Source organism: Lutra lutra, chromosome 9 (genome assembly GCF_902655055.1).
Source record: "Lutra lutra chromosome 9, mLutLut1.2, whole genome shotgun sequence".
Lineage (NCBI taxonomy): Eukaryota > Metazoa > Chordata > Mammalia > Carnivora > Mustelidae > Lutra > Lutra lutra.
In genome coordinates this window covers 115,978,781-116,005,941 of record NC_062286.1, presented here as the reverse complement: position 1 = coordinate 116,005,941, position 27,161 = coordinate 115,978,781, and the positions used below count along the sequence as shown (strand labels likewise).

The following is a 27,161-nucleotide window of genomic DNA, read 5'->3' as shown; positions in this document are numbered from 1 at the left end:
AAAGGGGAACCCTCCACTAGTCATCTCAGGGACGGTGGGTGGATGCTAGCGGATGCAGTTGTGGGCCACAAGCCATTTTCAAGCAGCAATCATGGAAGGGAGGCTCCTCCCCACACACCCTGGAAATTAATGTGATTTTAAAGCAATCAAAGGCGGCTTCAGTGGGAGAGGTTCCGTACAACATGCTGGTGATAGTCCTTCAATTTTTTTGGTTATTTTTATTTTTTTCTTTAAAGTCCATTGATCGTTCACAAAAACCCAGGAAATGCAACTAAGGAGAAAACAAATGTCCAACCGAGATCTAAGAACCCAGAGCTACGGAAGAGACGTGGCACTGGACTGCTGGGTGTGCGGGAGGGGGGGTTGGAGGGGTGGTCCCCGCGGGGCAGCTGGCCGTGGAGGACGCAGGAGGGAGATGAGGCTGCCAGCCAGGCGGGCGGCTATGTTAACCGCTGCACGATGACGGCGTTGAGGAGGTTGGCTTCCTTCAGGGTCTGGCTCTCATCAGCCAGCTCTTTGTTCGGGAAGGTAGTCATGAGGACAAAGCTGGTGGCAGCCATGGCCGGCCGGGCGTCCACAATGAAGAGTCGGATATCGCTGATCCTGGTGGAGCGGGGGTGAGTGGGGAGGTGGGTGAGCAGGGCCCTTCTCTGCTGTCCACAACCCCCGGCCATCCTTCTCCACAGGGCAGCCAAAACACTCACTTGGAAGCATATCAGATCATGTCACTCCCTTGCTTAACACCTTCACGGCTGCTCCCCGTTTCTTGGGATAAACACCGACCAACTTACTGTGATCCCTGCCTACTTTGATACCACCCTCCTTCCCTTCATTCTCTATCTTCCTCCTCCTAGATTTTCAACATGCCCGGCTTCCAGCCCACATTCGGGTCCCTCCTCCTAGAGGCTCCGCTTCCTGACCCACATGAGACCCCTGTCAGCACGAACGGACTGTCAAGCCATTCCCTGGGCCCCACATGTGCTTTTGGTTTAGTCGGTCTATGGCTAATGAAATTCAGATAGGACTATTCCAGAAAAAGGAGTTGCCAAATACCTATAATACTAGTAACAGTCCTTCTCTGCTAATCTCTTCAATCTTTCTGTGCCTCAGTTTCCCCATCTTTAAAATGGGGTTGGCACAGTTTGCTTTAATCCAGCCCAGATGATCTGAAACAGTAGAGCAGGTATTCTAGTATTCTCAAAGGGCGTATCTAGCAGAGACTTTGACAGCCCAGTGGTTTTCAGAGATCCCCTGGAGGTGGGTGGGTAGAGAAAGCCAATTGGAGGGGATGATGGCCCTGTGCCCTCCCCTCCTCCCATCAACCACAGTAGTTTTTATTCTTCTGTACTTGGGCTTTACCATGAAATCTTCTGTGAACAAATGCTGTGGGTGCTAAAAAGACCCTGAGAATTCCAATCCCCTAATTTTACAGGTGAGGAGTGAGACCCACAGCAGGGAAAAAGCAGTTACTGGCCACACTTAATGCAAGAGCAGGGACTAGAACCAAAGGCTTTTGACCTGTAGACCTTCCCATCCCACTATCGCCTCCGGGGTGGCATGGAGTGCCTGCTGGTGTTCAGGGGGCCCTCCCAGGATAAGCAAGGCCAGACGGCGCAAGGCACCTGTGGCTGTGGTTGAACTTCTGCACCAGCCTCCCGCCGTCGGCGAGACGTATTTGGATGTTTGTGGTGGGCTGTGACTCGTCGATTGAGACGGAAGAGCTGGCTTTGGCTTCGTTTTCTGCCTGTTGGGCTGGAGAGCCGGTATTCAACACCTGGGGGGCCGTGCTGAGGAAAGAGGAGCATGTCAGGCCGCACATAGAAACAAGTCCCCTGGAGGAAGCAAGCCCGCCTCAGAGTTGGCCTGAGCACTCATTGTATCCGGGACTAGGCTTGCTGCTGCCACCACAGGGAGCGACGGAGACATGTCTGACCTCATGGAACCTACCTACAGGCCCAGCAGGATGCGCTCAAGCCCTGAGTCGCTGCTATCTTCCTCACTCCTGAGTAACTGGGGCAAGTGACTCACCCCCTTCTTCCTTGGTGTCCTTAAAGCAGTACGCAAGACAGCCCACAGCAGGACCAGACCGGGCTGAGTTTAAGCCTCAACGAGAGAGGGCAGTCTGCAGTAGAGGGGGCCTGACACAGCCTGGCAGGTGACTGCTGGGATGTAGGGACCAGTCCAGACTCCTCCTCTGTCACAGAATTTTCTGGCCTACATTCCCTAGTACAACCTTACTCGTGTGCACATTTATTCTCCTGTGTCAACTATCAGAAGGGGGCAGAGATTTCCCACAGGCCAACCAAGTACCCCATACCACAGGGATTAGTTACACATTACAAACAGGACGTGGTATCTGCTGCAGTGTTTAGAGCTCAGATCTTAGATCAGATGGACTGGGGTCTGAATTCACCTATTAGCTATGTGGTGCTGGGCAAGTTACTCAAACTCCCTTAGTTTCAACAAGGGTAGTAACGAGGATCTTGAACAAGGGTTAAGGCTATGTGTCTTACTCCGTTTGTTAGGGATAAAGGGGACAATTACATACAGCACAGACAGGTACAAAATGACATATACAATTCTCGGGGTGCCTGAGTGGCTCAGTCAGTTCAGTGTCCTAATTCCTGATTTCTGCTCAGGTCATGATCTCAGGGTTGTGGGACTGAGCCCCAAATTGGGCTCCGTGCTCAGTGTGGAGTCTGCTTGTCCCTTTCCCTCTGTTCCTCTCTGCTAGTATGCACGTTCACTCTCAAACAAAATCTTAAAAACAAAAGAAAACACCTCCCAATTCTTGACAACTGTTGGGAGGTTTCACTTCTCTTCTGTAAACACCTGTGCATCATTTCCCAGCCTTTCTCTTAGCAGACACCCTAGCCCAGACCCATGCAGAGAAAAGTCCATGAGATGTCCGCTTGCTTTCTTTCCTAAGGCTCTAATGACATTAGTTTTTAAACCTCTCCTTTCGCCCTGGATCTTTATAAGCTTAAAACAGTACCCATAGCAAATCTAACAGAAAGTACTTTCCCAAGTGTGTTTTCTGAGATCCAGTCCCTCCATCACCCAGGAAGGTTATAGAAATGCCACAAAACAAACTGGCAGCATCGGAAGCCACTTGCATATTAAACGTCTTGAGAGACTGTGCAGTTAAGGCAAGCTTACTTGACCACCACATGCTTTGCATGTGGGACTCAAATGTGAGCCAGGGCATACAGAGAAACCACAACACCCCAGACTTCAAGAGATGCTCACGAAGTTCAACATTACCCCTGTAAATGCCTAAGACTGACTTGGTTTTGCTTGGGAATTCCGTGGGCATTAGGCCAACTGTCTAATTAGACTGTAGGTGGCCTGTCCCTCAACTGTTCATGTAACACTTCCAAGGACAGAACAGGTACTCAGTGAAGCTACTGCTTGCCAGAAAGGGAACTTTCACATCTTCAGTCAGGCCTACAACGAGAGAAGCTATTCCAAGAGAGCCCAGAGTATCCATACGGGCAAGGGTGGGGAATGCAGGGAAATGGGAATGGCGTTCACTTTGTGCACGTGCTGTCTTTGTGGGGGGGTTTGATAGCCACAGCCTCATGACTCATCACAACTGTCCTCTGAGACGGTATGGTCTCCATTTCATGGGTGGGAAAACAGAACTGCATGCTGTAGGGCAGTTTTTCAACTTTTAAAAAACTTACGTTAACGAACAAGCTTTCTCTCCCTACATTCTGTGTGTTCCTACCAGCCAGGACTTGGTCAAGCTTCACATTCTATGGTTTACTTTAAGAAACAAATAGCTACATTAAAATTGCTTTCTCAAACCTGTCCCCTGCTCCCAGAGAATCTGATACACCTCTCACTCATGAGCTAGGGGACCCTCAGCAATTAGTGAACATCTGGGCCTCTCCATTTCCTTTTCTGTAAAAGGGGAACACTATCCCTATGCCACCTCCATACCCCTTAGGGCAGGCAGTCCACTACATGGCAGCCGTTCCCATGAAGGAGAGTCAGCGTGATGCTGGAGAAACAGCACAGGACGGGCCATCAGCAAGCTGGGCCGAGGCGGAGTATGTCATGCACAGCAGTTCTTTTAATCCTCAGTGGTGTATGAGGTAGGAATTCATCATTACTTTTTAGGTGAGGAAACTGAGGCACAATGGGATTAAGCAATGTACACCAGGTCCCAGGGTTATTTTGAGGTGAAGCTAGGACACAAGCCAAGCTACCTGGCTCTTGTCCTGTGCTCTAACACCTGCCATACTCTCCCACCAAGCCTTGGAGTCAGGCAGACCTAGACCTGGACTTATGGAACACTGTCCCAAGACAGTTTGCTCATCAATAACATGGGAGTTAAATGAAATTTCTGGTTGAGATAACTGCTAAAAATAATGCACTGTATCCAGCATAGACTAGGAACACAAACAAAGACCTATGTCTATGTAAGAACATCTCCGATGCAATACAGCATGGGAGGTAAGAGCAGAGACTGGAGGGAACCCATCTCGGCACTAACCAGCAGTGTGACCTTGGGTGTGACCTGACCTCTGCAAGGCTGAGTCTTCATCTGTAGCCTAGGGATTGAAACAGTATTAAAGGTGGTAACACATATGAAATGCTTACTCCAGTGCTTTGCTAACAGCAGAAAAACACTCTAAAAGCTGATTACTACCATTCCTCAAGGTCCTGCCCCACTTATATTTGTCTACATTCTGGACCCAAATCATCTGGAGATGCTACTGCCTGGCCATGGGCTGTAACTGAAGGTCACCTAAGGGGCACTCCCAACCTACACAGCCCTCAAGGAGGGTAAGGACTGGAGTAGGAGGAACCTCCACACCAGATCTTACGGTTCTTATTTGTAGCAAGACACTCAAAAAGTAGTAGGTGCAAATAGCTCTAGTTGTTTACGAGAGCCACATGCATTGGTTCAAGGGAATGAAGCCTTGGGTCTGGTGTTTCTGGAGAACTGCTGGCACTTGAGCCATACCTCGCAAGGAGTGGCTGGGTCATCTGAGGCAGAGAAGGCACTTCACCCAGGGACGGGAATGGTCAGATCAGACATCCGGAAGTTTCTTTACTATCTCCCTGCAAATACCATACAACTCACAGGGCAATAGTGCCTCACCCAGATCGAGAGCCTGAATCACCCAATTGCTCATTTCCTTTGTAGTCAGGAATTAACTGGACACTAAGGTGCTTTGCTGTCACAATTATAAGCGCTGACAACTTTGCCGTCTCTTTACAAAATGACCACTGCAGAAAGAATGGTGAGCAGCCGAAACCCAATCCCGGTAGCGGCAAACCCACACCCTCCCAGCGCGTTCTTGGTGTTTTCTATTCATAATCAAATAGAGGCAGTCTTTCCTGGACCTTCAGATTAGTTCTCATCCAAACAAACAGACGTAAAACCTAAAACAATGAAGTTTAATACAACTTTAAGAGTTTTCTCAAGTTTTTGAACTGAGAACAAGTTATTCATTCAGATAACTGGAGAAAAAACCCAGGACTGACTGAATTTTTTTTTAATTTGACAGAGAGAGATCACGAGTAGGCAGAGAGGCAGGCAGAGAGAGAGAGAGAGATAAAGAGAGAGAGGAGGAAGCAGGCTCCCTGTCGAGCAGAGAGCCTGACGCAGTACTCGATCCCAGGACCCTGAGATCATGACCTGAGCTGAGGGCAGAGGCTCAACCCACTGAGCCACCCAGGCGCCCAGACTGACTGATTTTTTAGGCAAACCTGAGAACATTTTCTTACTTTTGGCTCTTGATCATTTTAGTTGACAAGATGACAATGTAAAATGATGCAAAATTTATGGGAAAAACTAGAAAAAGCTGTCCATCTGGTTTAGACTGAAAAGCTAAAACCTTACTTAGCTTACCAAACCTCATTTAGCTGTATAAAACCTGTCTTTTGCTCATTTTTCATAGAAAGCCAAAATGAAATTAAATGAAAGTGGCACTGGCAAAGAATATTTATTTAGACAAAATCAAGCTCTGTCAAACACCTGATTATCAAAATCTGTCTCAACTTGTTGGATTCATCCTCCACACTAATAAAATTATTTATTCCCCTCTTGCTAAAAGAGACATTTTAATTTTGGGGGGCACCTGGGTGGCTTAGTAATCTGCATTCAGCTCAGGTTATTACCTCAGAGTCCTGGGATTGAGCCCCACATCAGGCTCTCTGCTCAGCAGGGAGTCTGCTTCTCCCTTTGACCCTCACCCTGCTCATGCTCTCTCTCTCTCCTTCAAGTTAAATAAAATCTTAAAAAAAATTTCTAAAAATTTTTTGAGATGTGGAGTCTTGCACAAATAATATAGACTTTCCAGTAATAGCACTTCCCCTCAATATCATGAAGCCAAAACAAGCCCAACTGTACGGTTTTCTGGGTCCTTCCTTACAATAGCTGGTGGGAAAAAATGGATACATCCTTTCTGGAGGACAATTTGACACCATCTTAAAAATATGAAGACCTTGTGAGCCAGCAATTTTACTTCCAGCCCAAGATTAGAGGGTATACAAAGATTTAATTAGAGATATCCATTGCAATGTGGTTCGTAATACTGGCAACTGCCTAAATGGTTCACAGCGGGGACTGGTTAAACTATAGCACATCCTTAATATCAAAAGTTATGTTAGTATTAGAAATAAGATTGTAGAAATACATTTACTGGTGTAGGTAGCCATATTAGCTTCATTAAGCAAAACAACAAGTGATAGAACAGCATTCCCAATTTACACACATACACACCCACACATATAGGACTAGAATGATACTAACTGGATATACCTGGGTATTAGATTGTTTTTATTCTTGATCTGTATTTTCTATTATTTCTTAAAAGATAAATATATTTTATTTTAATAATTAAAGAAGAATTATCTAGCACTCTACAAAGGTTACCATGGCTGGCAGGGAAGCCACAGACAGGACCACTCCGAGGACAGCGGTCTTGGGACTAACCCACAGGCCCAATGTGGTGGACGAAATGAGAGCAGGGTAGACTTCCTATTTTGGTCTTGGGAGATTAGCCCATTGGTCTCTAATGTCCTGAGCTATCACCTTAGCTCCTGATAAGGCATAATGGCCAACAGGGAGGCAGGAGTCCAGGAGGGCCCAGCTGAAGCTCAAAGGGCACAGCCACTGGCAGATCACACTCTGATCCCTACAGATGGTGATGAGGTGAGCACGGGCAGTGCCTAGCTCAAGAGCTGTCAGGTCTAGATCAGAGAGGGTGCTCACTGTACAGGTGTGGGAAGAAATGCCAGTCAGAAGGCCAGGGTTCCAATCCTGGTTCCACCACATACCAGTCATGTCTCCAAGGATAACCCTTAGAGTCCAAGAATCTCAGCACTCCTTCTGTAAAATAATGCTTTAATATCAGCAGGGAGGCTCACTATTCCAAGTGCCTCTTCTGGGCACAGCTCTCTCTGAAGAACACTGACCAAGTGACTCCATGGACAGAGCTGAATGGGCCTCTGAGGGAAGGCAGCCCGAGTATGGGTTGGCCAAGGTCTGGTGGGAGAACTCTACCTATCAAAGGCAACAGTGATTTCGACCAATCAGATCCTATCGGGTCTGAATGCAAGATGGAGGCAGTGGCAGAGGACACAAGGCTGAAAAAGTCACAGGAAGTGACAGTGAGTATCAGGCAGGGCCAAAGGAGAGATAAGGGCCACCACAATGGTAGAGCAGCCACCTGCACAGGGCAATAATGTCCCTGAGCTTCCTTGGATCCTGAACAAAGCTGCTGTAATCTTGGCTGGGTGGGAAAGTCCAGGATTTCTCATCCCTCCAAAACCCCATTTCCCGGTGACCCAAGAAAATGTGTGTCTGTTTCAGCCAAAAGCCATGAAGGAGGTTACTACTGCTGCGAACAGGATAGATTACTGAACCAAAGCAGCAACATACTGCCCTTCCTGCTTACTGGCTGCTCACTGTGGGGCAGCGCTCTGGGTTCCTCAGTCGCTAAGGAGGTAAGGACTCTCATCAGTCCCATTTCATACTTGGGCAAACTGAGATTATACAGTCGGAGGTCATATGGCTAGAAAGTGAAGAAGAGATTTTTAAACTCAGGTCTTTTAATACCAAAGCCCATGGTCTCCACACTCTTCCTCCCATACAAATGAAATGTGCAATGGTCTTAACGGTGAAGAGCTACATGTCAAGTGATTGAGATGCAGGGTCTGCAGGGGCGGGGAGAGCGACCGGCACATCCCGCTTCTGCCTGTGCTGCTCTTACCTGCCCAGTTTCTGACCCTCTCCAGTGAAGGCTTTGAAGGCTCCCTTGGGCTTCACAAAATCCTCATCCCGATGGTCTTCCATGTCCAAATTCACCTGCCCACCGTGAGCTAACCTCCGCAGCTCTGCTGGCACCTCCCTGCAGGAGAAAAGGCAATGCTGGGGTCCACAGGGAGCAGCATGGGAATGATGGGTGCAAAGGGAGGAGAAACATCCTAGTTCCAAATGTGAAAGTCGCTGGGTCCCCACAGGGAGCAGCTACTTCAGTGGCTATTGTCTGCCTCCCACGTGTCTCTCGCTTGCTCAAAGTCACAACTGAGACCTCTATCTTATTTGGTCACTTGGTTGTGTCCCAGGCCCAGAAGGGAAAAACAGACACTCAAGGTTTTAGATCTGTAAATCTGTATTTTAACCATGTTAAATCTGCTTAAAATTTTTTTCACTGCTTGGGGCACCTGGGTAGCTCAGGGAGTTGAGAGTCCAACTCTTGATTTTGGACTCATGATCTCAGGGTCCTGAGAACGAACCCTTCATTGGGCTCTGCACTGAGTATGAACCTGCTTGAGGTTCTCTCTCCCTCTGCCCCTCCCCATGCTCACATATGCGCACACATGCATTCTCTCAAAATAAATAAAATTTTTTAAATATGGGGGGGCGGGGAGGGCTGCCGGGGTGGCCCAGCCAGTTAAGCATCAACTCTTGGCTGCAGCTTGGGTCGTGATCTCAGGGTCATGGGATCAAACCCCACATCAGGCTTCGTGCTCAGCGCAGTCTGCCTGAGATTCTCTCTGTCTCACTGTCCCTCCCCAATGCACTGCCCTACTCTAAAATAAATAAATAAATAAATAAATCTTTTTACTTCTGAAATAATAAACATTTCTATCAGCCCCTTCTTTTCCATCTTCCATTCCACTCACTGACATGGAACCCAGAGGAGGGCTTCTCGTCTCACCCTCTGCGGATAGACTCCAAAAACTGGGCATTGGATGGGTCTTGGTAGCTTCTGAGTTCACCATTGTCCAGGCTGAACCCACTCTTCCAGAGCTTCAATACTACATGAACCTGTGACAAAAGAAGGTAAGCAGTCCATACACCGTCAGGAAACTGACAAGCATACTAATGTGACCCTGCAAATTAGCAGGATCTTACTATTTTCCTGTGTCATTATCAAAACATAGACAGACACGCCACACACATGCATGCATTAGAAAATCCAATCAACCACCAAGTATTAACCTAAAAGAAAGTGATATGGCAACAGATTAAGAGCATGGACTTTGATTTAAGCAGATCTGGGTCTGCATCTCGATTTTGCACTCACTAGCTAAGTGCTTCTGAGCAAGTGACTAAGTCGAAGCTGTGGCTTATCCGTAGGGTTGCCAGTGTGCTTGGCCTGTAGCTCGTGCTCAACTCAACTGCCATGGCAAATTTACTCATGGGACTATTTTGCAGTTATTACAAATGCTATCTCTGTTAATTCCCCATACATATTCACAGTAAAGGGTCAAGGCTACAAACCAACATATTAGCAGCTGCTGCCTCAGGTGCATACGGTTTTTATTTTCCTCTTGCTTAACTTTATTTTGGAATAAAACCCAAAAATGATTAAAAACAAATACATTATAGAAACTAATGGTCACAAGGCCAAACATCTGTTTACGGCACAATATTAAATTCACAAACCTCAAGATTACTGATATAGTAGGAGACGCTTATTGGAGAGGGGACCCTAAACACAGAAAAGGACTGAACAGTAGTAAGGAAAATATTTTCAAAGTTGTGTTCTAAGCCTCCTTGGGTGGACTGAAGCCGAAGTTCTTTAGCCATGTCCATACCACCAGAAAACCCTAGAATCATCCCTCTGCCCAAGGTTCACAGAATGCTCAGGAAACTCCTTCATTTATCCATCTCCTCTGCTCACCCCTTCTCACGAGTGCCCCTGCCCGTCAGATAATCCTCTTCATTCAAGGCCACAGTAACGGCACTGCCTCTTCCCTTTCAGAGGCTGTTGGTACAAATAACATGTGACCAACTGCCTCTGAAAAACGGCAGAACAGTCTATGAGCTTCCCAAAGAATGTAAATGCACTCACATCCTGGCCGGAATGCCGCCTCCTTTCTCCTGCCACGTAGGCAGACTCTTCCTCCGGTGCTGCCCCCAGGCGATAGCCACCCCCTGCAAATGGCTACAGAACACAAGTTCATAAACATTTGAGGAGAGGGGCAATGGTGATGGGTCACTCAGATACAATGACATACCTCAAGCTTCTTACCTACTAGGTGCACTTGCTCTGGTACTGAACTCAGGGCCACAGGGCCAGGCAGTATGGTAGATGAATGAAGTGACCAGGATGGTGGTGGGGGGGCGCAGAGGCACTGCTTGGCTAAAGGGAAGAGCTGCTACTAAGCTCTAGTTAATTATGGTCATGCAGGAATCTGGGTGTAAGATAATACTGAAGACTTTCTGACTTTTCCAAAGATGACAGAAATCTAGAATTTATGTAACGTAGGTGCTACTAATTTAATTAAAACAAAAACGGTAAAACACTGAGTAAATCAAGTTGGCCAAATAAAACAGTATATAGGACCTGTTCTAGCCCACAGGCCGAGATTTGAAAACTGCCTCAAATCTTGATTTCATGTTAAAAGGTGAGAGAAACTACACTGCTCTTGCACATGTAAGAGCAAGTGAGCAGTGAAAGACAAAACAAAACAAATTCAGTCACTACTGGAGTGAGAAAGGGCTCCCCCCAGCCCCCAAAACCAGAGGTCTATGGCCACAGACAACAACCCTTATGCTCACTTTTGGTTTACTGGTTTCTCCAGGGCTCTTGGTCACTCGCTCCACAGCTACAGCTCCATGTTCCTTGGCACCTTTAAAGAGATCATCCACCAGCTCGTTGGGACTTTTCTTCCTGGGAGGGCCGACAATCTGTTGTCCACTTCTCTCTGAGCCCCCAGCATAAAACCTGCATAGAAAATACATGTCTAACACTAAGCATACTTGGAAAACATGAATAGAGTAGGTGTCAGGCTCTGGGCTAGGTGCTAGGCACACTGAATTAAAGGGTGCAATGTCCATCTTTAAGGAATTTACTGTCTAGTTGGGGAAACAGGTTAAGTAGGCAGGCAGGCATAATGCAGTGTGATCAGCAATGCAGGTCAGTAAGGGGTACTCTGGAGCACTGAGCTGGGGAGGATAATCACGGCTTCCTAGAATATCTTCTGGGCTGAGTCCTGAGGATGAGGATACATTTTATCAGGTGAAGAAACCAGGGAAGGGCATTCCAGGCATGCATGACAACATGCCAGGTCCAAAAATAGTCCCAAATGGGAATTATCCATCCGGTGGCTAGCACCTCTCTAGGAGACAGCAGCTATGGTCATAGGCAGAAGCAGCTACCACTAGCAGCTCTAGGTTAACAGAGGCAGCGGTGTGGTTAGCACGAGCAGCTAGGCTCCAGTGTTGGCTCTGCCGCTGAGTGACCCTGGGCAAACCAATGTATTGCCCTGTATCTTATTTTCCTTATCTCTGAAATGGGAGGGAAGGACCACATGCCCTACCTACCTGCTCCTTAAGTCAGGGCCATGAGGTTCAAATCAGCAGATGTATGCAAAAGAACAAGCACAGAGTAATGCACACATGTGAGGTGGTGTGATACAGCACCAGAGCTCACCCAAGCTTCACCTCACCTTGCTATTCTGGTGATACCCTCTGGGGCATTGAGAAGAGGGTACTGAAGAAGGTCAGGGAAAGCCAAATAAAAGCCCCAAGATACCCACACCAGGCTCTGCAATGGGCCAAACGTGGCTTGATATGAAGCTAGCAGTTTTTAATCTGGTTCTAAAAACCAGTACTCATGTAGCCCGGCTAGCTACCTGCTTGTCGCTTCTATTCACTGCTAGGTCAACAGTGTGTCTCCCCGTGGGGAGAGCTGAGAACCTATAAAATTAGTCCCAGCTTTCTATTTCCTGACATTCCCCACTGAATGCAAGGCAAGCCACAGGCCTTGACAAGGACGACAGCACCAATGTCATCAGGTCTGAAATGCTGAGGGGCTGAGGATGTAATCAGGATGTGAAATAAAGGAAGGTCATCACCTGGAGGATGTGACAGGACAGGAAAAGGAGGCAGCGGCCATTTAGAAGTTGGGCATTCACATACTTGATGGCATTGCCTTTCACTCAAGGAATGTAAAACTCTGAACCTTGAATGTATCTAAAAAGAAGGCTGTGAGGCAGTGTAAAGGTCACTATATGGATGAAAACAGAGAACAGAACACATGTAATTTCTCAGCCCGCTTCCCAAAGAGTGACCATCATGAGATTATTAAATTTCCGTAAGGGTTACTATAATGATCGTTAAGAACGTCTGACAGACTGAGGCAGGGTCCGTGGGGAACTCAAAGCTGTGAAATGAGGCTGCAGATGACGTTCTGCTCAGCGGACTGAAAAGTCTTTATAATGGAATCTCAAAGCCTTGGCTTGTGAACTAAGAGCCTGTGATCAAGTGATTAAAAATATTCATTCCCTCAACCTGAGCTTTCATTTCTAGAAACTACCCCAAGAAAATAATCTGAAATGTAACCTAAGATTAATACACAGAGATGTTCACAACAATGATATTTACAGTGGTAAAAAACCATCAAAAACTTAAATGTTGGACAACCCGTATGATGAATTATTACTGTGAAAACACTAATGAATCCCAATGGTACAGAGAAATACTGAATAAATAGCATTAATCCAACAAAAACAAGAAACAAAATTATTTGACTATCACCATGTAAAATATAATACCAAACAAAGTACATTTATATACAGAGCAAAGACTGAATAGAAATATGCCAAAACATTAACTCTAGTTACTAAAGGGTGTGTAACTGTTACATTTTCTCAGTATACTATTCCATCTTCCACAATGGACACTATTTTTATTATAGCATTCCTAATGGTTAAAAACAGACAGACAAATAGTATGTATGTGTTGCACTGGGAGAATACACACTGATATAAGCCTTTAATTCTGTTTATAATGTGATATATTGCCTTTTCAATTAAAAAGAAAAACCGAAAACAAAACAAAACAAAACAAAAAAACAAAAAAAAAAACCACCCTGGAAAGATATACACCCAAAATAACTGATACCTGGTGACCACTGGAAGACCAGGTATTATGAATAACTTTTTTCCTTCTTACTGATTTGTTTCCCTTCCCCAACACTCCTCAACAAATACATCTTATTTTAATAATTAAAAAAAAGAAAAACCCAGAATACCCCAAAAGAAAAAAATAGTAACAGGGGAAAGGGATGACTTCTAAGCTAGAGGGACTGGGAGACTGTTTCTGGAATATAACCCACCCAGACTAGGCCACAGTAGTAATGGCTAATGATAACTGAGCACATTATCCTTCTAGGTCCTTCTAGATGGCTTACACATTATCAAGGACATTCCGATGGACTCTGCACCCCTCAGCAAAGACTCACCTCTGGCCCTCTTCCTCCTCCTCCTCCTCGTCTTGGTCATGAATGAGGTCTCTGAAGGATGTCACCCTATTATCACTGGAGACACAGAAAGGAGCAAAAAGATACCGGGAAGAGTTAAAAGTAGCCCCATTATCAGCTGCTAAGGAGTTGAAGACACAGGGGTTTAATTTTTTTGGTGGGGTAGAAGAGGATCTACATGAAAGAGGGCTAACCTTTCTATCAAAATATATGTGGAATTTTTCTTCAAGGTAACACAGGACTGCAAATAAATTAGGAAGGGCTATTGTGAAATAAAATGGAGTCCATTTAAGCTCTCCTATAGGGAGGAAAGAGGAACAGTATAGGGTGTGTACTACTTTAAAAACTTATGACCGGATAGCTATTTTCATCACTTAATTCTTATTACTTTTTAACAGATTTTTATTATTTTTAAATAATCTCCATACCCAACATCGGGCTCGAACCTACAATCCTGAGATCAAGAGTCACATGCTCCACTGACCGAGTCAGTCAGGCACTCCTCTTCATTTAATTTTTAAAAACTGAACTGGACACCAGGTCTATAAAGATGCCCAGACACAGCTCTTATTCTTCAGTTGCCATAGGCTCATGGCCCCTGTTAAATACTGTGTAGTATGGGTTGTAGCAGAGGGAAGCACATGGCACATGTTGGTACAGAATGTCTTGTCCTTCACGGGGTGGGGATAGGGGAACATCGAGAAAGTTTTCCCAGGAAAATGCAACATTTGAACTGTGTGCCAAAGAATGAGTGGACTGCCAGTCAGGTAGAGAAAGGGTGGGAGGCTGGTGGGTAAGGGAGCAGCAAGGCACAGCAGGAAAGGGGTGTACACACAAACACAAAGTAACACTTTCCAGGAAGGGCAAGCTATCAACAAGTGAAAATGAAATGAGTATGTGGCTGAGGATATCTGTGCTTCTGCTGCAGGTCAGTCAAGAACAAGTCTTTACTGGCGTTTAGGAAGAAAGCAGAGCTGTGTGTGGAGCTGGAGAGGGCACAGAAGAGTCACCTCTGACATGAAGAGTCACCTTCCTCCTCTGACACTGTTTTAAACTGTCACTTTTTTTCTAGTTTAGATTGTCTTCAAGGAATTCAGAAATCATGAGACACATTTTATAAAATGTATTTCTTAGGGGAACAAGTAAGTTCTCTACAATATGGGGGTGGGGAGAAGAGGATAATATAGGTTTACAGGGGCTAGACTGAGAAGGCTCAAGGAATTGTTTTCTACAGAGAAAGCTGCAGTTCAATCTTAAAGATTTATATCAAGGAGACAATCAGAGGATGGAACAGGCTTTGAAGTGCCATCAACTAGAAAGGAGAGAACAAAGACCAATTAATGTAGCAAATGCACTGCCTGCTTGAGTTAGCAGAGAGCAATGACCTGGGCATTCCTGGATCTCTATATGACACAGTTCAAAAGGATCCAAGCGACAGATGTGTACTCTGGCCCTGAAAGGCTAATTTCACTCATTCATCTTCCCAGGGGGAGTTTTCCACAGATGTTCAGCCTTGCATCCATGGGAAAAAAGCCCTCTCTCTGTTGTTAAACACCTTTAAATACCACGTGTACATGTGCTTGAGCAAACCACTTGTTCGGGCTGCAGATTTGAGTCTTTCTCCAGAAGTTCTCCCATCCAGACTCTGACACTATCTGACACAGACTCTGGTGTCCATATATCTGGTTCTAATCCAGAGTGAGCCCACCCAGGGATCTGGGGCATGCTAATGAAGTTCTCAAAGTCTTTGTATTCTCAGGTGCCACTGGGACCAATCACAGCACCAAGCCCTCGGGCTTCCGTGAGCTGTCGGAGCACTGATGCCTGGTGCAGCACATTACAAGTGCTTCTCAAAGTGCTAGTCCTCAGACCGAGAGCATCAGCAGTATCTGCGAGACTGAGAAATGCCAGTCCCCAGGCCTGCCTTAGAGTCCCTGAGTCAGACACTCTGGGAGGAATGCCCAGTGCCCTGCACTTGAGAAGCTCTCCAAGTAATTCTGACACATGGTCAGATCTGAGAGCTGCTCTGGGGTAGTGCTCTGAGATTACCTTATGGCACGGATGACCAGGGGACATCACCAATTTTAGAACAATTTGTCCTTTGTCCTCCACAAAGTGGCAAAATGTCTCAGAAATTTCCATTTTTTCAGCATCGAAACTCTATCTCCCAGGTACCCCGGCACCCTGAAGTGCACAAAAGTCCTTTGTCAGATCCATTTTTCATAGTGATGGAAATGTTCCTGTGCTGTCCAGTATGGAAGTCATAGTCACAGGTGACTACTGAGTTTCTGAAATGTGCTTAGGATGAATGGGGCGCCTGGGTGGCTCAGTGGGTTAAAGCCTCTGCCTTCGGCTCGGGTCGTGATCTCAGGGTCCTGGGATCGAGCCCTGCATTGGGCTCTCTGCTCAGCGGGGAGCCTGCTTCCCTTCCTCTCTCTCTGCCTGCCTCTATGCCTGCTTGTGATCTCTGTCAAATGAATAAATAAAATTAAAAAAAAAATTTACTCTCCCCCAACTTCCCCATTCCCCTTATTAAAAAAAAATTTTTTTTAAATTTATTTAATTTTTAATTAATTTTAATTTATTTTTAAAAAATTTTTACTATTTAACTAATTTTAAATTTAATTTAACTTAAACTAATTTAAACAGCCACATGAGGCTATAGGCTCCTAAACTGGATAGTACAGTTTTAGAGAATCAGAAAACGGCAGTCCCTGACATCCTAAGAAAGTATAGTTAAGCTGGATGAAAGAAGAAAAGGAAGAAACTCACTGCTACCTTCTGCTCTACCCTGTGCTAGGTACAGAGTGGGAGGTGCTGGACAGGGCGGGTAGCACGTGGCAGAAGCAGCTCTTTCTATACATAGACTTGGGCTTGAATCTGCCGTAACAGCAGCTGTGAGTCCTTCAATCTTTCTAAGACCCAGCACCCTACCTACTTCCCAAGTTGTTGAGGCATAACAACCTAGGTAAGAGTATCTGGCAGAACCAGGCAGATGATGGGTGCTCCTGAAATCTTAGCCCTCCCACTTCCAGGAATTTACAATTTACTGAGGGAGAAAACGTGAAGTTAAGTATCAGAAGAGTTCAAGATGACTCACAAGAGATGTCACCAAGTAGTATGTGGACACAGGTCAAGAAGCAAACGAATTATAGGTGACTAGATTTCTGAGTAACAAGACCATGGCATGCTGCCTATGGGGTGGGGACAACACACTCAAAAGAGAAGGTAGGGACTGAGCTAAACCTGGAAGGACCCATGGGAACTGGACAGAAAAGAGAGCAGGCATGGCCGGTTAGGTGAGAGGCTCAAACAAAAGCAGGAAAACCAAAAATGAGGCAAAATTGAGATATCAATGAAATCCGTTTGGTGGGACTAAAGATCTGAGAGACAAGGAAAAGGGGTAAGATTAGGATGGCTGGTTTAGGACCAGCTCTGGAGGACCCTGTATGTCCACGAAGGGAGGCAGTACATCATTCTGGCTGAGAGCTGAATGCTGGAAACAGAAACAGATCCGCATTTAAATCCCTGTTTTACCAGCTGTGTACCATGGGAAGACACCCAGCTTCAGTAGCTTCATCTGTAAAAAGGGTAGAGTAACAGTACCCATACATAGGGTTGTAGTGAGGACTAAAGACATGTACATGTAAAGGTTTAACCCAGGGTCTGGCACCTGGCAAGTGTTCAAAAAATGACAGCTGTAATGACTGAGGAGTTTAGACTATCTTTTAGCAATGGTTAACTTTATGTTCCAAAGACCTTGGAAAATCTGATAAAAGCTATGTATTTTCTTGCCAAAAAAGAAAACATACACACAAAATTCTGCCCGCAACTTCAGGTCATTTATAAACCTTCTCCCATTCCAGATTCTAGAATCAATGGAGGACCTCACTAACAGAGTGCTGTTACAACACTGCTCTGCAGCAACAGTAAGGACATGAAACAGCAGGTAAGGAGAGGACAGCAGGGGCAGCGTGGGGCACGTGGCAGCAGGCCAGGTGTCCTGCATGTGGCAGTCCAGTCCCTCAGGGTGGCAGCAGAGACAGGTTGCACACGCAACTCCTCTGAGGGGCTAGTACAAGTGTGGCCTCTCCTGAGAATGCACTCCGTCTTTTCCTTCCAGGCAAGGACAATGATGTAACAGACTGTGTCCTCCCTCTCCATTTTTCTTGGCTTCACCCAAGCTGAGTACCAGGTCTGAGGCTTACCCGAAGCAACAAAGCAAGGCCTTTAGGCCTGCACATGTGTTCAGTCCCTGTTGGCCTTAACACTAAACTCTATTTCCTCGATTCTTTTACTTATAGGTCTATTTTTTACTATGTATTCGTTGTGGAAAGAGACAGAGGACACACAGAAAAAGAATGGGGATGATGAAAACCAATGCTGATAACAATAAAAGGAGAATGGCTAACATGTGCTGAGTTCTACACGCTTTGTAAGTTATAGTCTTTTAATCTTTCATGTTATAGGCACTGCCCATTTACCAGGTGAGGAAAACCGAGGCACTGAGATGTTCAGTAAACATCCAAGGACACAGAGCTCCCAAGTAGCAGAGCTGGGATTTGAATGTAGGCAGTTGGGCTCGTAAGCCTATGCTCCAATAAACCACTGCCTTGATAGGGCTTTAAGGCTACTAGCAGAGAGAAGCGCAAACTTGTGACTGATATCAGGCTACATTTCAACTCCCCCCGCCCCCTCATGTCTGACACGCCAATATCCCCACAGTAACCGGGGGTACCTATTAAAGACTCACCCAGGAAATCAGATGGAACATCTCCCTAACAACCATGTTCCGGTAGTAACAACCAGATGAGCCATCACCCATACCTCGTAGGTCAGTCCCTAATTAATAATTAAAAGATCAACTGCCAACTACCTCTTTTCTCTGGACACGGGAGACAGGGAAAGAAGTTAGGAAGGAACAAAATCTGGGGTTAGTGCTCCTTCTTCAAAGGGCAGAAATGTAATTTAAAGCTTGGATGCCCTTAGGGAGAAACATAATTTACACTCCACTGGCAAAGAAACACTCTATCTGTATTCTGAAGTTGATTTAAAAACCAAACAATTTTTTCTGATGAAAACATAAACCAGAGGGTAGAAAACAAATCAGGCTAGAGCAGAGCAGAGTTGTAGTTCAGACACCTTTGTAGGAAGAGGCCCTGCCTGTCTCCTGGAGGACCAGTAGTGTCTCACTCCGCAGATCACAGCAGTGACCTGCCATGGGAACCTTAGGTGGCTGTGACAGGGGATGTAAATTGGATCATAAAGGTTAACTCTGTTTCATTTAATCAATCTGGGGAAGAGTGGGTTACACAGGTTTATTTTCTCTAAGACTATACAGAGTATAAGACTATACAGGCATCCTAAAATATCAAAAGAGCCTTTCTAAAGTCATCTAGTCCAATCTTTTACACCTATAGCCCCCAGAAAGGAAGTCCTTTGGTTTCTACTTAAAAACTTCGAGAGACGGAGAGATCACTCCTCACATTCATAAATAAAAGACCCTTAAACATCTTAAAAGCAGGTTCTGTGGTTCCCCCTAGGACTGGGCCGTAAACCACAGTCAGGTAAGAGTGTCTACCGCAGTGTGCTGTGCCTCTCTACAGGAGAGGAACATGTCATGTGAGGAACTAGTATCCACCAGTTAATCTAACTTTCTTACTCCAACCCACTGGTCTGTATCCTCACGATTAATCCTCCGTTAAGTCAGGAAACTGGTCTTCCTCACTGTTGGTAGCACACCTAAGTAGCAATAATTGAAGTTGGCCCTTACCTGGGGGCTGTGCCTCTGGACACTGAACTGGGAGTTGCCTGCGAAATGGTCACAATGTCTTCGTCCCCTCCATCCTCATAAAAGCTCGCTAGGGCGATCTGCAACAGAGACGTAGTAACTTGGGATTCTTAAACAGGCCTTCATTTAACACATATTTCCTTTGAGTGCAAAAAAGCAAAGTCACGAAGATACGGCTCACACTTAGAAGGTGGTCTCTATCTGGGGACCACAGAAAATGAGATAAAAAGATAGCAAGCATCTCTCTTCTTATCACCTGAAACAAATTCCATCCACTAAGGGAAATAATAGAAGGCAAGAAGGCAGGCTAGTATGGAGAAACTCCTCATTCTCATTTTACTAGGAAATGTGGTCCAGTAAAAGCAGTGTACATTTATTGAGCGTTTGTTTATGTGCCACGTTGTTCTGAACATAACTCTACATGTGTTAACTCATTTAATCCTCGAAGAACCATATGTAATTGGTGTTATTGTCTCATTCTATAGCTGATACAGAAACACTGAGAAATTAAGAAAATTCCCGAAGTTAAGCAGTTGGTAAGGACTAGAGCCACGTTCCATCCCAGGCAGTCTGCTCAGGCCCTTACTCTCAGCTTTTATGAGACAGCCAGGAGTCTGGAACAGGGAGACTGGTACAAAATGCTTTGTTTACTTTATCTCTAAGGCCCAGTTTCCTCATCTATGCAACGCAGACACCTGTCCCACCAACTCTGTGCAATGAATGAGAGGACCCAATAACATTCCTGCACAGTCATGCCTTAGCTCTCTACATACAGCAGGTATATGGGAGTCTTTTGGCCATTTGTGTTTGGTTGTTCTCTCACTGACTTAACAGTTAGGTATTTACGAATCACTTTAAACAAGTAAGAAAGAGCACTGAGGTCTACGGAGATGAAAAAGATATGGTTCCTGTCCTCAAGACCACCAGCCTTAGAGTAGGCAATGAGCCCCTGTGGGACGTAATCAGCCAGTCAGGAGTATACCTTCATGGGATATAACTAGTCCTCTGGAGGCAGTGTGCTGTCATAGGACATGCACTGAAATTGAGGGGGGGCCTACATTCCAGTCCTGGCCCTGGCAGGCACGTCATGTCACATGCACGAGCCTCAGTTTCCCTACCTGTAGTGTGAGGAGACTGGGACTGATGACCTGGCAACTGGGTAACACTGTGAGCTCCTAGGTTTTCCAGGCCGTGGCTGCATTTTGTATTTCTGCCCTGCACAGGGCTGCATGCTGTGTGTACAGGCGTGACTCTATGCCTAACTCTTGCTCTGCGGAAGCAATTTAAATGGTGGAGTCAGCAGACCCACTTTAAATCCCAACCTCACTATCTACTGGCTGTGGGATCTGGGACATATCACTTGCCTTCTCACCGTCTAACTGCTCACCTATACAGCGGAGCTAGTTTTCTTTACCTCACTCTTGTTAGGATTAAACAAATCATCACCTGGAAAGTGCCTGGCACTTGGTGCTTCAGTGCTCTGGAATCAGAACTGACTTCTAAGGCTATCTTTTCCAGTCTATAGCTAGTGATGCCTTGAGCAAGTTTCTTAACCTCCCTAAACCTCAGCGGCAAATTGCAAAGATTAAATAACTTTAAAGATACGTAAAGGAGTTAGAATAGCACCTGGCTCATGGTAGGGAATCAAGAAATACTAATCACTGTCATCCACCTAAGACGCAGGCAGACCAAGACCATTTACACAATTTCTTTCTCCAATTAATTACTGGGTGCCCATTATGAGCCGGGAGCTGTTCTGGGCACGGGAGATTCAACAATTTACAAAAATCCCTCCCACGTGTAGCTCCTGTTAATGCCTTAATTAACAAGTACTTAATGAATACGTAATACGTGCCAGTACACTGGACGATAAACTCCACGAGCCTCCCATTTTACAGAAGACTTAACCAGGAAAAACGAATAGGCTCCAAGGTTGCGCCATCACCCTGGAGGGAGTCTCCCCCAGGAACAGGGTAGAAGGGGGCGTGGGCCAATGTCTGGGCCGGGGTGCTCCCTCAACCCGCAGCAGGGGCGGCGTGAAGGGAAATAAACGGATCACCTACTCCCCCGCGCAGCTCCACCTCGGACCTGGTCATTCCCGCCGGCCCGGTCCTAGCCAAGCCTCGGCGCGGCCGCCACGCCCCCCGGCTCCCTCTCCACGCGGGTCGCGGCAGTGCCCAAAGTCTCGCTGGCCCCGCGAGCGGACGAGGCGGAGGGGGGACCCGAAACCCAGCAGAGGAGGGCCCGCCCGGGGCTGGCCCGCGTTTTCCCACACCCAGCCGAGGGGGCGACGCGTGGCAAGCGGCCTCAGAACCCTGAGGCCTGGGTCGGGCCGCAGCCCGGCGGGATGACTGTGCGCTTCGGCCACCGCGGGCTTGATGCGCCGGACGCCCGCCTCCCGCAGCCCCCGGCCGGCCCGACGTAGCCGGCCCCGCGCCGCTACCTGCAGGTCCCAGCCGGCCGACTCGAGGAAGAAGCGGGCCCGGTCCTCTTCGGCCCCAGTCACCGCCACGAACTCCCTCAGCGCGTCCTGTCGCTCCGCCGCCATCTTCGCTCTGTGCGCCGGCCGAACCGCTCCGGCCACCGCCGCACAGCCTCAGCCCCGCAGCCGCGTTCCGCCCGCCGGTCGACCAGACCCAGCCGAGAGGCGCCCGCCCGAAGGCCCCGCCCCATGCGGTGCCTCACGCAAAGCCCTCCGTGCGGGAAACGCCCCCTGCTCCGCGCCCTCTGGCGGCCGCGGCGCGGATCTGCAGCCTAAGGGCGGGGGTGGAAGCCGGGCGGTGGAGAGGCGGAGCCGGTCTTCCTGGCACCTGTGGACTGAAGGATCTCTGGAGGAGTCAGATACGTAATTATTCATTGACTCAGTCCTTCATTTCATTCATTTATTTATTCGTCCATTCACTTCCTTGTTCACAGATTTACTGAATGCGATCAAAGAACCTGGTGCTCTTCCAGGGATGGGGACAGGCAAAGAGCAAAACGAATTCCCTGCCCTCTTGCTCACATTCTAGGGTAGAAAATAGACCTGGAACAACAGGTCCCTCCTCTGCTCTCAACACTAACCCCCGTAGCAGACAGAATCTCCTGGCCGGCAAGACCGGTGTGAAATATGCCCGCCCCTCCATCTCATCTCCTAGGCTTCCCTAAATTCCTCTTCTGCTCCCTACTTGCTGCCAAGCGTGCATTTGCATCAGAGCCTTTTGCCAGCGGCGGCAATTCCCTTTTTCTTTACCAGTGGGCAAGGTGTTCCCCGGCTTTCTTCAGGCTCCTGCTCCAAGGGCACCTTCTGAGACCCAATCCTGTCTTTTAGGTCCTCAGCTTCTTTGCCCTCTTGTCTCTTGCCATCCTGCCTGGGATTCTCTTCTCTTCCTCTTCCCTTTGTCAGCTTCTGCACATCCCCTCCCTTCAGTTTAGGTATTCCCTCTTCAAGGAGGCCTTTCTGCATCCCTGGGCTCTCCATCAGATATCCTGTGCACTCCCTGTGATGCCATGTTAAGTGTCACCCTTCCCCAAGGGCCACCATTCCCGTGACAGCAGAGGCTGTGGCTGTCTCAGGCACAATATGGCTTATCAGCACTTACTCTGGACTCAGCCTGGGGTTGAAACCCAAACATGAAGCCGATTACCTTTAGCCTCAGTATCCTGATGGGTAAATGGAGCCCCTTATAGTACTTCAGAGGGAGGTGTGAGGATCCAGTGCGAACTGTTCAGAGATATGCTTGACACTTACTAAGCCCTCTGCAAATGTTAGTTGTCATTTTATTTCCTGGAACCTGTAGTCACTGGTATAAAATATTCACTTAATGATCTTTTGCTGAATTAATGAAGGAGTGAATGAATGAGACCAAGTATCTGAGCAGCCAGATGAGAAATTCAAGGTCACAATCTGAGAACAAGGATGCAGGGCAGGTACCTGGCCCCCTGATGAGTGGTGAGCTGATTCTGGGATATGATCCAATTTCAATAAATAAAACTTGTCCTTTTCCATAAAACAGGTGCCTTCGTGGTGGGGAGAAATGGCCTGAGTCTGCCGATCCATAAACATGCCTTCCCCAAGTGAGGTGGCTGCAGAGACACTGCCCTCAGTATTCATTGTAGATGCAGGCTGGGCTCTCAGGGACAAGCTGGTTGGTGAGGGCGGGCCTCTGCCATCTCTGGGCCTCAGGGCCTGCTTTTAAACAAGGAGAGGGGATGGAAGCTGGGCCAGTCCAGTGTTCACAGCCTCCTCAGATCCACATCCCCTTTTTCATAAAAAACACTTCTATCACCCCTTTGCTACCTTAAATGGAATTCAGATATAATAAAACTGACCTACACATGTTGAAAAAATCAGCATTGTGCCCTAACTGGAGAAATAATTTGGAGTAAAATGATCTGTATTTCAATTCTCAGGGATAAATATAATGCAAGACAAAATGAACAATTTAGGGGCTTGCCTCTATGTACAGGGCTGTTTTTTGTTTGTTTGCTTGTTTAAGTACGTTCCACACCGAGTGTGGAGCCTAACATGGGACTTGAACTCACAAACCCTGAGATCAATACCTGAGCTGAGATGAAGAGTGGGACACCTGTACAGGCACCCCTGTACAGGGCTGTTTGATGCATGATTAAAATATTATAAGTGGGGGCACCTGGGTGGCTCAGTGGGTTAAGCCGCTGCCTTCAGCTCAGGTCATGATCTCAGGGTCCTGGGATCGAGTCCCGCATCGGGCTCTCTACTCAGCGGGGAGCCTGCTTCCCTCTCTCTCTCTCTCTCTCTCTCTTTGCCTGCCTCTCTGTCTGCTTGTGATCTCTCTCTGTCAAATAAATAAAAATCTAGAAAAAAAATATTATAAGTGTGTTGCTGTGGGTGACATAATTTTTCAAAATGGTAAGGAAAAAAAAACCTTGTTAAGCTGTGAACAACACAAAGTTCAGTCTTCCCTCTGGTGACAGTAGTTTCATTCCTGGGAAACTTGGTATATCTTTAAAACCATGCAAAAAAGTACTTTTAGTTCATACGTCAAATGAGTTAGGGTCTAAGTTCGGGTTATTAAAAGTGGGTTTTCAGCTCTGTGAGGTCCTGGAAGGACATGTGGGTGGAGGGACCTTCCTTTGCGATGCTAAGGCGTCAGAACACAACTTGGCAAACCTAGTGGAGTGGAAGAATCACGAAACCTAGATCCCCCGCCAACTCCACTTGTGGGTGTTCACCCCACGTAAATGCTGGCACGCACATACCAGGAGACACGATGACATTGTTTCTGTGGGCGATAGTGAGAGGATGGAACAAGTCAGGTCTCCAGCATCAAGAGAATCACAAATGTGATGGATTGCTACAGGGGGGTTGCCATATGACCATGAAGATGCATGACTTAGAGTTACAGGTGATCAACCTGGAGAAATCTCAAATGTTGAGCCAAAGAACAAGGCAGGGAATGACATGTGGGATAAAGTGCCATTATATAGTACCATCTAGATGGTTTAGAAACGTGTAATATCATGCTTGACTTAGGCCTGGCACCCCCTCCTCCCACTGCCCCACTCCCGGCCCAGTGACCCAGGTGCACTCTGGGCTCTGTGTGTTTTATGAGTCATAGTGGGGTATACTTGATCGGACCTGGTACCCCCTCTTGCCCCATTCCAACACAGAACCCTCAAGGCTGCCATCATCAGGGTGGTGGGATACAGGAAGCCTCTGTCTATCCCTCCCCTTCCTCTTGCTCTAGGCCTTCTCTGCAGGAGCAAGTGGGGGCCCTGGAGGCCTGAGCAGAGTGATGTGAACAGACCCATCTCTCTCATTAGGAGCTGCCACAGAGGCCAAACCTGGGGAGGTTCGATGGGGCTTTTCGGGGAAGACGGAGGAGAGGGCAAGAACCATTGGTGGGGAAGGAAGGAGAGAAAGAAGAGGAGCAGAAAAGGAGAAAACAGAAGAACAGGTGGGAAGAAGCAGATGCTCTGATTCAGAGAGACTTGGAGGACAGCCACTGACCTCCAGAGGTCCAGATCCTGAGACTCAAGTAGGATGAGCCAGTGTTGGGAGCTGTGGCTCAGGGCCCACTCCCTTCTCTGTCTTTGGTGGGTCATCTTGCCTGTGCAGGGCTCTGGGCCTTAAAGCAGGGGAGGAGCTGGACTGAGCAGCTCTGACTCCAGTTCCTCCCCCACTCTTTCAGTCTGTCAATGGCAGGTTTTCCCAAGTGCCCACCAAGGTTCCCTGAGTTACCCATGGTTTGTTTTATCTGCTAGCACCTTCTCTACCTCTTCTGGGGTCTGCTCCCACCCGCACACCCACTGGGGCTGGCACAGTTAATGTCTTACATGCACCAATGCATTTCAGCGTCAAAATTACCTAAGAAGGGAAATGATAATATCATTACCAGTTTATGGATAAGAAAACCAAGACACTTGGAGAGAACTCACCCAAGAGATGAATAGAGAACAGGAATTTGAGTAGATTCCCAAGATTGTGGATTTTATCTCTACTGTCTACACCCCCTATAGGGGTCTAATATGTGCCAAGCACCTGCTTGGTACTGATACTTCATGTGCCATGCCAGGTATACTCCTGCCTCAGGGCCTTTGCACTTGCTGTTAATTTTGCCTATTATACTACCCCCCCCCCATAGCTACAAGTCTGTCTATTCACTCCATTCAAGTCTCTGCTCAAATGTCACTTTACCTCTAAGGACCCTCCTGACCTCCCTAAATAAAACGTATCTCCTCTCCCTTGCTCTAGCAAGCACCCTCCCGCCCCAGATTCTGCCTTATTATTCCTTTAGCACTCACCACCATGTGACATGTTACTTATCTATATTTACTGGCTCATTGTCTGTCTTCCCCCAGTAGTCGGGATGCCCTGAGAGAACAGACTTTTCTCTTTAATTCTCAGCACACTGATTAGTGCCTGGCTTATTGTCCACCTTCAACTACTTTTTATGACTGAGTTTTTATGACTTTTTATGAATGGTGAAAAGTGAGGCCCCTGCCCTCAGAAAGCTCAAATTCTAGAGGAGACAACTGGCCCTCATGAAGGAAATAGACCCATGTTTATTTCAGGCAGCAGTGAATGCTGGGAAGAACACGTCCGCTGCGTGAGGGCAATGAGAGGGATGGAGATGTCATGGTGGATGGAGCCATCTGGGAGCCCTCATGAAGGACACAGTTGAGCAGGGACACTTGGATGAGTTCAGGAATGTGGTGTGGCCAATGCCCAGGTGGGTGTCAGGGCAGAGTCAGTTTACGGGGTGGTAATGGGATATGTAATTGGGGAGGGGGTTGGTTTGCAGGGACTGAATTGTGCAAGGCCCTGCAAAGTCCAGGAGGTTTTGGGGGCAAAACAGTTCTTCCAGAGGCTTGGTTCCATGTTTCCTTCCTTGCTGTTCATTTCCTGGGGCTGCTGTGACAAACGACCACAAACCTGGTGCTTTAGAGCAGCAGAAACTTATTGTCTCATCATTTCCCAGACAAAAAGTCTGAAATCAATATCATTGGGCAGGAGTCAAGGTGTCAGGGGGCCCTCCTCCCTCCAGAGGCTCTGTGGAGAAGATGTTCTGGCTTCTTCCAGCTTCTGGGCGCTCCTGGCTTTCTTCAATTTGTGGCCACATCACTCCCATCTCTGCCCCTGTGGTCAAGTTGCTGTCTTCTCCTCCATGTCA

The 27,161-nt window shown here is 47.1% G+C and overlaps 1 protein-coding gene across 2 annotated transcripts; it reads right to left on the bottom strand.

Annotated features, from left to right (window-relative positions):
* Nucleotides 1–195: 195 nt before the first annotated feature.
* NSFL1C (NSFL1 cofactor) lies at nt 196–22,128 on the bottom strand. 2 transcript variants are annotated; one of them, XM_047743632.1, is made up of 10 exons: nt 21,971–22,128; nt 19,510–19,607; nt 13,719–13,793; nt 11,798–11,803; nt 11,033–11,198; nt 10,323–10,415; nt 9,183–9,292; nt 8,232–8,369; nt 1,623–1,787; nt 196–603 (listed from the first exon to the last, which is right to left on the bottom strand). In XM_047743632.1, exons 1-10 carry the CDS (start codon nt 22,073–22,075, stop codon nt 441–443), a joined length of 1,119 nt encoding a protein of 372 aa, XP_047599588.1. In that variant the 5' UTR covers nt 22,076–22,128; the 3' UTR covers nt 196–440. The 2 variants fall into 2 exon arrangements, with proteins under 2 accessions (XP_047599588.1, XP_047599589.1); XM_047743633.1 differs by lacking the exon at nt 11,798–11,803.
* Between the last annotated feature and the right edge of the window lie 5,033 nt (nt 22,129–27,161).